This window comes from Vicia villosa, linkage group LG5 (genome assembly GCF_029867415.1).
Source record: "Vicia villosa cultivar HV-30 ecotype Madison, WI linkage group LG5, Vvil1.0, whole genome shotgun sequence".
In the NCBI taxonomy this organism is placed as follows: domain Eukaryota; kingdom Viridiplantae; phylum Streptophyta; class Magnoliopsida; order Fabales; family Fabaceae; genus Vicia; species Vicia villosa.
Window position 1 is genome coordinate 56,734,488 of NC_081184.1, and position 12,033 is coordinate 56,746,520.

General features: G+C 35.9%; 1 protein-coding gene across 1 annotated transcript; it reads left to right on the top strand.

Annotated features, from left to right (window-relative positions):
• The first annotated feature begins 8,397 nt into the window (after nucleotides 1-8,397).
• On the top strand, nucleotides 8,398-11,478 carry LOC131606650 (growth-regulating factor 5-like). Its single transcript, XM_058878831.1, has 4 exons — nucleotides 8,398-8,815; nucleotides 8,956-9,259; nucleotides 10,717-11,126; nucleotides 11,211-11,478. The coding sequence occupies exons 1-4, from the start codon at nucleotides 8,593-8,595 to the stop codon at nucleotides 11,216-11,218; spliced, it is 945 nt and encodes a 314-aa protein (XP_058734814.1). The 5' UTR covers nucleotides 8,398-8,592; the 3' UTR covers nucleotides 11,219-11,478.
• The last annotated feature ends 555 nt before the right edge of the window (nucleotides 11,479-12,033 follow it).

Below are 12,033 nucleotides of genomic sequence, written 5' to 3' on the forward strand. Positions count from 1 at the left end.
CCGCTTTGGCCCGGTGGGCCAACATGTTTTAATGGGTTGGCCCGCCCCAGTCCAATTGCTTTATGGGCCACATAAAATGAGTCTGACCCATTTTTCAAAGACCCGTGCGGCTCGATGGGCCAACCCGACCCGTATTTTAATATTATAATTTTAATTTTATAAAAAGGATGTAATGCATAAATGCAATACAACATAAGTAGAGATTGTGGTGTCGTTTTTTTTACCTCCCCGTTTCACTTGGGAGGACGGCACACTAGACCCTTCATGCGAAATTTGGAAGGAGAATGCGCCCGGGGCAGGATGAATTTTGTTTCAGTTCTTCCTACGATATCACACGAACTTTTTAATTATCCTAACGAGTAGGAGAGGGGAAAAAGATCTCAAATAAACCCTTGGAGTTTGCTAAGTGTGGGGATTCACCTAGACTAGAAATTATGGAGTCCGGGGGGTCGGTTATACATAGGGAAGAGTTTAAGCACCCTACATATCCGTAGTACTCTGCGGGAACCTTCTCTGTGTCATTGTGATTGTGTTTACTGCTAATGATTGGGAAAGTTTCTCCTTTGTGTTAGGAGAGAGAATTGAATTGATTTGAAAAAGACAGACAGACAAACTGACTATTTTTGGTATTTTATTAGCTCGCTGAGATTCCTTGTGAACCTCATGCCTACATATCCCTAATGGAAGTCAGAGCTTAATGTAGTTCGGGGAACTAATTAGGGATTTTAAATGATATTTTTTTGTGCCTTGCTTGAAGCTCAAGGTTGAAGCTTGAATTAAATCTCTGTTTACAATAAAGAGACATAAAATCATCTTTACAGAGAGGTATTTCTACTATTCCACCACAAACATTTTTAAAGTGACAGAATAACAGAATTCATTTCATTCAAGAGGGGGACCTTACTTGTTTATGTGCAAGTATACCAGTCAACTGCGTCTTGAATGAAAGAAAAATGCTCATCCAAATTAGGGAAAGTTACCACATGTCTGGGTTCTACTGCCAGCTCATGCCTTTTAAAGTTCTAAATGGGAGACTTAATTAAAATGAAATGTAATGTTTGTTTATTTGAATATGGTGAGATAGGAGAAACATCTCTCTATAGAGATAAGCTATATCTATCTACTGTATAAAAGATTTGATTTTAGTTGGCTTGCATGAGGCCCAAGCTTGAGGCTTTTGATTGATTTATTATTGACTCTGGGAGATAACTCCACTGGGGATTAATTACAGGGAATTTGTGTTATGTACAAAGCCCAGAATTGAGGCTGACTCTAGTTGGAGAGTATTTATTTGGTGGATTTTATTTGGTGTTCTGTACAAAGCCCAAAATTGTGGCTGATTCTACTTAGGGAGACTCTATTTTGTGCCTTGTATGAAGCCCAAGGTTGTGGCTACCTGCTGAGGAAACTGAATTTTTGAAGACTATGGATGACTCTATTTTGTGCCTTGTACAAAGCCCAAGGTTGTGGCTGACTCTTAACTGGGGAAATCATTGATTTGTGTCTGGTATGAAGCCCAAGGTTGTGGCTACTCTGGCTAGGGAAAATATTATTTTCTGCCATGTACAAAGGCCAAGGTTGTGGCGACTCTTACAGAAACTGAGTATGGATGGGGGAAAGATCCTTGAGATTAGGAATCTTTGACACAGGAAATGTGGTTTATCTGCCTTGTACAAAGCCCAAGGTTGTGGCTACTTAATAATGATGGACTCAGTGGGGGAGCTTTACTCTACTAGAGGATTTATCTATTAAAATACTGATTTTTTTTGGAGGCTAACCCTTTCCAAGGGTTTTGACTCTAAAGGCAGAAAGATTTATCTAATTGAGACTTCTTGTTTTAAAGTCCAAGATTAAGGCTGACACTGACTGAAGATAGATAATTATGGATCCTAGACTCTGCTAAGGAAGATTAGTGATGATAAGGGCGACAGAGACTGTCCATGTCTCTCATTCCAAAAGGTGTACTAAATATGTGATTGAGACAAACTTGGCTTGTTTAAAGTCTGGTTTAAAGTGAAAGAAACTCATCAGGATAGGCTAAAAGGTAACTAAAGACCTGTTCCTATGTTTATAAGAAACCTGACGGGTCCTTGTATACAAGCTCAAGAGGAAGTTGGAAATGCTTTTAAGAAGCCTGTGGGTCCTTGTACAAAGCCCAAGAGGAGGCTAATTGAGGGTCATCGAGGGTCCTTGTTATAGCACAAGATAAAGTTATGTGGTTTTGAACTTATTTTGGCTCTAAGCAAATGGGTAAGAGGTTTCACCGGGAATAATTCCTCTTTGAGTGGATGTGTCCTAGTTTGGGTTCTAAGGCTTTTTTTCAAGATGTTTCACCGGGAATAATTCATCTTGAGGGTTTTAACTAAAGATTTCTAATTAGGAAAGAGCCTTCACCGGGAAGATATTCTCAATCCTAGGCCATATTCCTATAATATATATATATATATATATATATATATATATATATAGTTTAACTGTCCTAGGGTTTACACTCAGATGTGGTTCTAAACAAATATATAAACAGCTCTATATTTGACAGTAATTTAAATAAAGACTGTAAATTGAAAGCTTGTAAAGCCTAACCTGGGTGGAATGGAGCCCTTTGAAGAAGTATGTACAAAGCCTCAATAGCATTTTTTGTTGTTTTATTGATAACAGTTGAATACTTATTATAAACAGTTAAGGGTTTTTGAAAACAGAAGAAGTGAAGATGGACAAAGGTCACATAGGTATCTGAAGAGTTTCACCGGGAATAATGCCCTTCAAATACCAGAAGAATGTTTTGAAAACAGAAAGGAGATTTTGTAAATACAGTTTTTTTGAAAACAAACTAAGAAAAGAAAAAGGTGCTGGGACTTACACTCTATTAGAGGCCCAGTACTTTATAGTACTGGTTATAAAAACAATTGAAAATGATTTGAAATGATACAAGGTTTTGTTGTCTAAAAAAAACACTGGATCGTTTGTTGAAAACGGTTTTGATTATTGACAAAAGTCAACTTAATTAAGGTTTAGACAAAATCTATACCTAATTAAGACCTACATGATGAGGGTTTTATCACACAAAATATTTACATGGGATTAGGTTTTGAAAATCAAGAGAGAACTATATTTAAAGTGTTTTTTAGAATACTTAAAAATATGTTATTTTAAACCTAGAAAATATATATCAAATAAATAATATTTTTGTGTTTTTTTGGGTTATTTATAAAATAGGTATATTAAATGACAAGTGTGTAAAAAATCAAGTGAAAATGATTTAATTTGATTGGTAAACTAATGGTGTGAAGTTGTGAATAAATTAAAATGGGAAAAGTGGGGTTAAAAAATAGGTTTTGTCTCCACCAAGGTTTGAACCCACGCCTTTTATGTTACTAGCCCAAAACAACACCACTGAGCCAACGCGCGCTTGGTGACAAGGTAACGGTTCCATTGCAATACATATGTTATTCAAGTGCATAGAAGCAAAAAAAGAAATAAAATCAAAAGGGCTGGGGCGAGGGGGATTCGAACCCCAGACCTTGGGCACGCGCAACACACAAACACTATTTACCACTGGGCTATAACGATTTAGTCGTTTATGAAACAACCATCACTCAAAATAAAATAAACTTCAGCCCTGAATTTGAACTTTGCGCGCCACCACCATTGTCATCTTCAACCTCAAGCTCTTATATTTTTGAAATTCTGTACTCTCTCAATTCTCAACCATTTACAAAGATGTAAAGACCAAACTTGCTCTAAATTCTCTCACGATTTCAAATATGTAACTAAGATGAATTTATATTAACTACATCTACTGAATTATCTAAAATACATGAAGAACCCTAAAATTTGAAATTTAAATTAAATGGCCATACTAAAGCATAAATGACTGATGATAGAGGGTTTTTAATCCTTTGATGATGCTGAATGAAATGGTATTGAGCTTTAACCAAAAAGGTACACGAATTAAAGAGGTGGAGTTGATAAAATTACCTCTAAAAATGGAGGTCGTGAGGATGATAGAGAACACCTGGGCTTGTATGAATGATCCTAAAAGCTTCCTTGGGACTCAGTGATGCTAACTGAATACTTATTGTGACTTTAATACCTCAGAATTACTCCACCCGACCCCTTCGATTTGAGCTTCAAGTGAACATGGAGGTTGATGAATTTGCAGTTACAGATGAGCTGCAACCTTCTGGATAGCTTCACCACACTCTAAGGAACGTGTTTGGATGCTTGGCTTTGCTTGACACCTTCTGAATTACTCTATGGACCTCCAACTGCACGAGCTCCAAAATGAAAGCAACAATGGTGTTCCTCCACTTACAGAAGTGATCCAGGTGCTTGGATCACCTCAAATGGACCCCCTTGAGATGTTAGAATGCTTACTTTCTAAAGAAGAGCTCTGGTTTGAAGAAAACGATTCTTCTTGCCAAAGAACTTTGAAAAACCATAAGCATGAGAGAGAGAAAGAGAAAGCAAGGAATAGAGTTGCTTTGGTGTGTCTAATACTGAGGAATGCACTTGTATTTATAGGCAAATATTTCAGAGCAATTGCACATAGTGAGCTTACTTAGTGAAGTGAGTTTGGTTTCTTAAGCATGAAGAAATTTCAAAGAATATCCAAGTGTGATCATTGCATTTTCGAGCTAGCTCCCTATCCATTGATTCCATCTGATCTTAGAGGACATTTCTGATGCAGAATGAGCTCTAATTGGTTGGTGAGAAGATTCCTTTGGCGATTCATCCATTTGCCATAAATTCCTAAATGTAATCATTACATAATCACATGTTCTTGTTTTGGGAATCTTCCTCAATCCTTATGCCATGGTGAAAATGAATGCATGGCATGTTTGCAGATGTGTTATGGGTCATGTAACATCCATAAGTGAGGCTATATGCACAAAATTGCAAAGTTCCAAAATGATGCATGACCTATAATTTCACTTCATGAGGTAAACTTTGAACAAGCATACTCCTAGCTCAAAATGAATTTGGAGAAGGTTGAGCACAATTTGGAAAGCCCTAAACATATACTTCAAATCATTAGTTTGGGGCTTCTTCAGAATCATTTGAGAAAATTGTTAAAAATGAGCCCAAAGTTGGAAGAAAACTAGGTTAAAAAACACTTAGAAAAATTTCTAAGTTTTTATGACCTAAAGCTTCAAAATTCCAAATCTCTTAAATGGTTGATCTTTTGAAAAAAGTTTCTATGTAAGATGTTGTTTTATTTTGTAAGATCTACAACTTTCATGTTGGAAGTTTTTTTAGTTGTGTAGGTGAAATTTTGAGTTCCCACAATGCCCTTAAAAAACCCTAATTCCCGACTTTTTGATCCTTGGTGAATTTTCTTGAATTTCTTTGGTCAAATGACTTTAATAATCATAAATTGATGATATTGATCCTTAAAAGTCATGGTTTGACCAAAAATCCTAAAAGTCAAATGTGGTTTTGTACAGTTGACTTTTTTCAAATGAAGTGGGATTTTGGACTTTTGTGATGAACCAAGTTCTCCTCCTCAAATGAATGACATGATTGGACTATGTTGAGGTAATAGAATGTTTTGAGTTTTGGGTTCATGTCCTGATTAAAAGTCAACTGTCCAGGTGAATTAGGTCAAAACCCTAATTGTCGACCAGATGAAATTGATGACTGTGGTTCTTGAATTGAGGTGTAATGCCTAATGGATGTTGTTATGTGGATCATTTGAAGATGATTGAAGCCTTTGATAGGCACTTTGGGGCTTTTTAGGGTTTCCCAAATGTGATCCTTGATTATAGTCCTTGATAGGCTCAAAACCCTAGTCTGGTGACATGAGAAAAGCTGAGTTCAGATGACTGGGTGTCTAATCAATCATAGGTGAATAAAAATGAAGCTTTTGGGTCCCATGATTGTATTAGAGACTAATTCTTCTATTGATTGGTCCTTTGCCTGAGTTCTTTTTTGAACACCCTTGATTGAGCTCCAGATGAATAAGTGGCTGCTCTAGGTATCTGTTTTGATCTAGTGAGAAGCCTGAAAATATGACATCTCAGGGGGGTCAAAATTAGGGTATGACAGAGATTCATCATAAACGTATATAAGTGATGTTTAAAATATTTATCCATAAATATATATGAATACCACAAAATCATTCATGTAAAAGTATAAAGTAACTTAATATCATCACCAATACTTATCAAATTTTCTCTCCATCTCACAACCATTTCCTTGATCACATCATCTTGAAAATATATCTTGATCCTCTTTAACTTTTCTTTATGACTTGAAAACACATTTATAAAATAATATCTTATCTCAATCTTTTTTCCCCAAAATTTACCAAAATCTTTTTTTAATGGGCCAGCCGAAAGACCGCTTGCCCCGGTCCGGCCCATAAAAAACATAGGCCCGGTGGGCTAGGCCAAAGAGACAGGGTCGTGTTTTTTAAGGTATTTTGCGGCCCGACCTGTGCTAAATTGTTGGGCTTGTGGACCGGTCCGATGGGCCGAGTCCATTTTGACATATCTCCCTCTCTCTCTCTCTCTCTCTCTCTCTCTCTCTCTCTCTCTATATATATATATATATATATATATATATATATATATATATATATATATATATATATATATATATTGTTTGAAAGTACGTAGTCTTGTTGAAATTATACTATTCTCTTTATCTCTTTATCTGAGTAAAACATTTTCAAGTGACTAGTAAATGAAATATTATGAAGTGGTCCACATAGATCGAGTGTAGAAGAACCAAAGAGAAGGAGTTACCGACGGATAGTAGGTGCCAAGTTCAAGACATGGTCTAGTGCTAAGGGTGTTGTGGTCCATGATGAATGAGATAAAGTATGGGAGGATACCAACCAATGAATAATTGAACCATCCTTGACCATGAGCTGTCTCTAATAATGGACTCCCTGCGGTTACAGGTACAGGGTACATACATACATATAGCCATCATACAATGCATTCTTCACTAACCAGTATAGTTAGACATAAACTAATTGAGATTAGTAAATATTTAGATGCAAAAAAGAGATTGAATTTGAGCCCCACATCGAATGTTACCTGTAATCCGGCAAGGTTTGGATGGTTTCCTCGTGAGGAATCAGAAATATCTCTGTCACTTGGTGCTTTGGGCTACTGGGCCCGCCCTTACTCTAGCCCATCACGTCTTGTTGCTGTCCGTTAAAAAGCAGCAACCAATCCAAATCACACCACCAAACCTCTAACAAATAGTAAACCTAAAACCAATCTTACCCTTTCCTTTTTCACCAAAATTTATATTAATTTAAATGCGTAATCCCACCAATATTTAAAAAATTAAAGAATTAATAACATAATATAATAGAAATATACTAATAATGTAAAGTAGTTTTACATTATCACTAATTTTTGATAGTAAATTAATTAGTTAACTCTAGGGGTGGCAAATCGGGTGCGGTCTCGGGTGGCGAGTTTTGACGGGGCGGACTTTGGCGAGTGACGGACCTAAAATCCCGACCCACCTCGCCATTTTTTGGCGGGTGCGCGGGCCGGCCTGACGGGCCACAGCCCGTTTTACCACCCGTAGTTAACTCTGTTCAATATTGTAAATTAATTATATAATATTTATTTATTTTTAAAGTTGTTAATTGATAAATATCAATAATTTATTTATATTAATATATCAATATAAATAATTGTTGCTTTCAAATATAAAATGATAAACTAACCATTTATATTTATCTTACTCAATTATATAATATTTCATTAATATTTTTATTTAATAAAATTATGTTTTACAATTTATTACATGAACATATACTGAAAATTCTAAGATTTCTTTTGTTGTATTTGATTGTTTATTCTAGTTTATTTCTTTACAAATTTGTTTTTGAAATATGAGAATTTTATTTACTAAATAGTGGTATGATATGATTAAAGGGAGTAAGGATCCTCTCCATTTCTCAAAAGAAATGGAGGTGTCAATTATTATAGTTTTAGTGTAAATAAAAGATTTATTTGCACGTATTTCTAAAAGTTGTGACATTAATTACACATTTATATATTAAAACTATAGTAATGGACATCTCCATTTCTTTTGAGAAATGGAGAAGATCTTTACTCCACATTATTACATTTATATTTCCAAAACTTTGATAATGAACAAAATGGAGAAGGGATAAATGGAGATAATTTTGACTCCTTCTAATGAACCATCTCTCATTTACACATCCTTTAATCGAGTAAAGATACTCTCCATTTTTCAAAAGTGTGACATTTGATGGACTCATTTAATTTTTATACACTACAAATATCTCCAAAATTATAGTAATAGAGAGAGAAAATGGAAAAATAAAATGGAGAAGATCTTAACTCATTAGATTAGAAGAATGTAAAAAAAAAAATGTAAAGGGTAAGTGGAATGGAAGTACTAGTATTTGAGTTGAGCATCTTTGGAGACATACTGAACACGCGCCCGCGCAGTGTTTGAGACAGAAGAAAGCAAACCCCAAATCAAATGGTTCCTTCCGATTCCGACAACCAAAGCTCGATCTGAGTCTGGAACTGATCCATCTGACTCAACAACTTGCACACTATTGATAGTAGTAAGCACAGCAGCAGTACAAGTATGAATAGCAGCGGTGGCAGTAATGGAGGCGGAGGAGGAGGAGGAGGAGGAGGAGGGATGATGATGGGTTTCAATAAATCATCACCTTTTACAGTTTCTCAGTGGCAGGAACTTGAACATCAAGCTTTGATCTTCAAGTATATGGTTGCTGGTCTTCCTGTTCCACCTGATCTCGTTCTTCCCTTTCACTCTCACAATTTCTTTCACCATTCTATTCCTACCCGTAACTTAACTTCCTTACTTTCTCAATTTCTAATTCCCCTAACTAACTGCGTTTCTTAGTTATTGTTCCTTCCATGCTTTTCTCAATTTCTAATACATTTTCTACCATTCCCCTAACTAACTGCGTTTCTAAATTTACAGTGAGTTATTGTTCCTTCTATGGAAAAAAGGTGGACCCGGAACCAGGACGATGTAGGAGGACCGATGGAAAAAAATGGAGGTGCTCTAAGGAAGCATACCCTGACTCCAAATACTGTGAGCGCCACATGCACCGTGGCCGCAACCGTTCAAGAAAGCCTGTGGAATCACCAACAACTCTTGTCGCTGCTCCCACCACTACACCTCCAAACTTCCACAACCTTCCCACAACAAATGCCTATGCTACTCTTCAAAATGATTCTCATCTTGATACCATTCCCTATGGGATTCCAAGTAAACAATACAGGTAACCAAACTCCTTATTATATATTTTTCATGTCAAGCTTCTTGATTGTTTGCTTCCTTACAACTAATTACGCTTGTATTGCTTTGCATATTGTGGATCTGCTTTTATTTCTTCGGGTTCTTGACTTTTAATACTTTCATCTGAATTTGCTAGGTGAGTTTTTGCTGTGTAGATATTTATAACATGGATTTCTAATTTGATGCACACATTCACAACCATTATAACTACATTTTAGAGCTGTCACTTACTTTGCATCTCCTTGTAATTTTCTTTTCAACATTCAACACACCAATTCTTAACTGTTATTTTGTTCATGTCTACTTGCTACTTTTTGTTCTCTTTATTATGTTGCCTCATGCTCTAACACAAGAGCTAGACAGCTACATAGTAGATCTCCATGAATCATAATTGTCCCCATACCACTTTTTGGTTCATACTTGGACTAAATTGTTAGGGAGAATGATGGTCCTTTAATTGCATTCTGTTTTTCTTCCCATGCATTCATTTATTCCTATAATATCAACAAGTGATTATTAAAACGATGTTTTTGGTATAAACAATGAGAAACATTTATTCTGCCTGTCAGCCTGCCATTACTGTCACATGGGGATAATCACTATGGTAGGTACACTGATTCCATGTCTTAAAATTTCATCTTTAGTACTACATGATGCATTTCCTTCATTACTTTCCGACAAAAGGGTGTTTCATCCTTTCTCTTCATACACCTTCATAAAAAGCTGCTTCCCATAGCCATATCTTGTTGCTCTCTTTGAAATTGTAAGTTGCAGACAGATTATAAGACAAACATTTCTTTTCATGTTCATATTTATATGACATCACAATTAAATATCAAATTGATAATGCTATGCTTACGGCTCTACAGAGAAAAATAAAAGGAAAAAGCTTGTAATTCATATTTCATTTTGACGTCAGCCAATTTATTTGGGAGGCTCTTGCCACTGACACTGACTGTATTAAAATATATGATTGCATTTTGAAAAGCTTGAAACTTTTGATGATTTTTATCATATTGCTATCTCATTATGTTTCCATTCATTCAATTTAATGAGACCTTGATTGAGTAATTTCATCTTATGATGATATTATTTTTCTTTAATTTTTGTTTCTACCGTATTTATTGCAATGTTATGTCATGAATTCATTCAAGATAATGACATGTTAAGAACACATTAATTTCATTGATTAATAGTTACTTTATTACATACAAGGAAAGAATTGTCAACACAAATTTTTGCCTTCAATTTTTTCTTGTTTCTAATGTCATATAATTGTTGTCATTGGATAATAGTCTATGCCGAGTTTCTGTATGATTATATATGACTGGAAGCCACAAGGTGTAATAAGCAAAAAACGCTTTTTTATACTACGTGAGTTGAGCAACATCGTTATTCCTTGTCCCTTTAACAGTGGGCTACTTTACTTGAACTGAACAGGTATGTTCAAGGTCTTAAATCTGAGGGTGGAGAACATAGCTGCTTTGCAGAAGCTTCAGGTGGAGGCCACAAGTGTCTCCAAATGGAGTCTCAGCTAGAAAACTCATGGCCTTTGATGTCAACCAGAGTTTCCTCTTTTTCTGCATCAAAATCAAGTAATAATCCCATGTTGCAGAGTGATTATCCCCAGCATTCGTTTTTATCAACTGAATATGGATCTGGAGAAGCTGTGAAGGAAGAGGGCCAGCCTCTTCGATCCTTTTTCAATGAATGGCCTAAGAGCAGAGAGTCATGGTCTGGTTTGGAAGATGAAAGGTCCAACCAAACAGCCTTCTCCACTACTCAACTCTCAATATCCATTCCCATGTCATCTTCTGACTTCTCTGCCACAAGCTCTCAGTCGCCACACGGTGAGATTTACATAAGTTCAGTTAAGTTTCAGATTATAAACAACAACTGTCGATTAACTGAATCTTGTAATTATATTGTTGCAGATAACTAGAGCAGTTGTTCAGGATCTTCAATGAAATTTTATGGAAGGACAAAACAAGTCTAGTCTGATAAGTGTTGTCCCTGTGTTTGTGCATTTTCTTTTGTTGAAGCTGATTTGTGTACAACTTTATGGTTTGTTGTAAGAAAGACCAACCTTGTCCCTGGAAGGAGAGGATACTTATAGAACTCCGAGAGAATCTTTTTGTATGTAATGAACATGCATAAAGTTTTTTCATTCTGAATTAATGTATGCTGAATAAAGTTGCTGCAGTTTCCCTTAATCATTTAATAACGATCACTCTCGAAGCACACATCTAGTTCTAAAATTAACTCCTGTAATGCTGTTTCAATCTTTTTTTTTTTTTTTACAAAAACAAAACTAATTCATTTCATTATTGATAAGCAACGCAATACAAGGAGGAACATTATGCAAAGAACTACGCCTAGTCCAAGAATTGGCCGCCTTTACAAGAGAGTGGGCAACCATATTCGCTTGGCGTTTAACAAACTTAACCTCAAAGTTATGAAAAGAAGATAAAAGCAATCTAATAGAACGGATAACATGATAAAACTCGGACCTACCGGAAGCATTGGAATGCACAGCCGTAACCATGGTAAGAGAATCGCTTTTAAAAACGATACGGTCGAGATGAAGAGCAATAGAATCTTGGATAGCCTCTTTAAGAGCCATTGCCTCAGCTTCGAGAATAGAGAGTTTTCTAGAATCCCAAGCCACACCTGCATGGATAAAACTACCACCCGCTCCCCGAACACACCAGCCTCTATTAGTCGTTCCCAAAATAGAGTTGAACCCAGCATCGACGT

What these genes read in the sequence shown, in the direction of transcription:
- LOC131606650 (XM_058878831.1), top strand. Translation starts at nt 8,593, where the DNA reads ATGAATAGCAGCGGTGGCAGTAATGGAGGCGGAGGAGGAGGAGGAGGA. An exon ending in TCACCATTCTATTCCTACCC is followed by an intron (nt 8,816 to 8,955) that starts GTAACTTAACTT and finishes CTAAATTTACAG; the next exon opens with TGAGTTATTGTTCCTTCTAT. An exon ending in ATTCCAAGTAAACAATACAG is followed by an intron (nt 9,260 to 10,716) that starts GTAACCAAACTC and finishes TGAACTGAACAG; the next exon opens with GTATGTTCAAGGTCTTAAAT.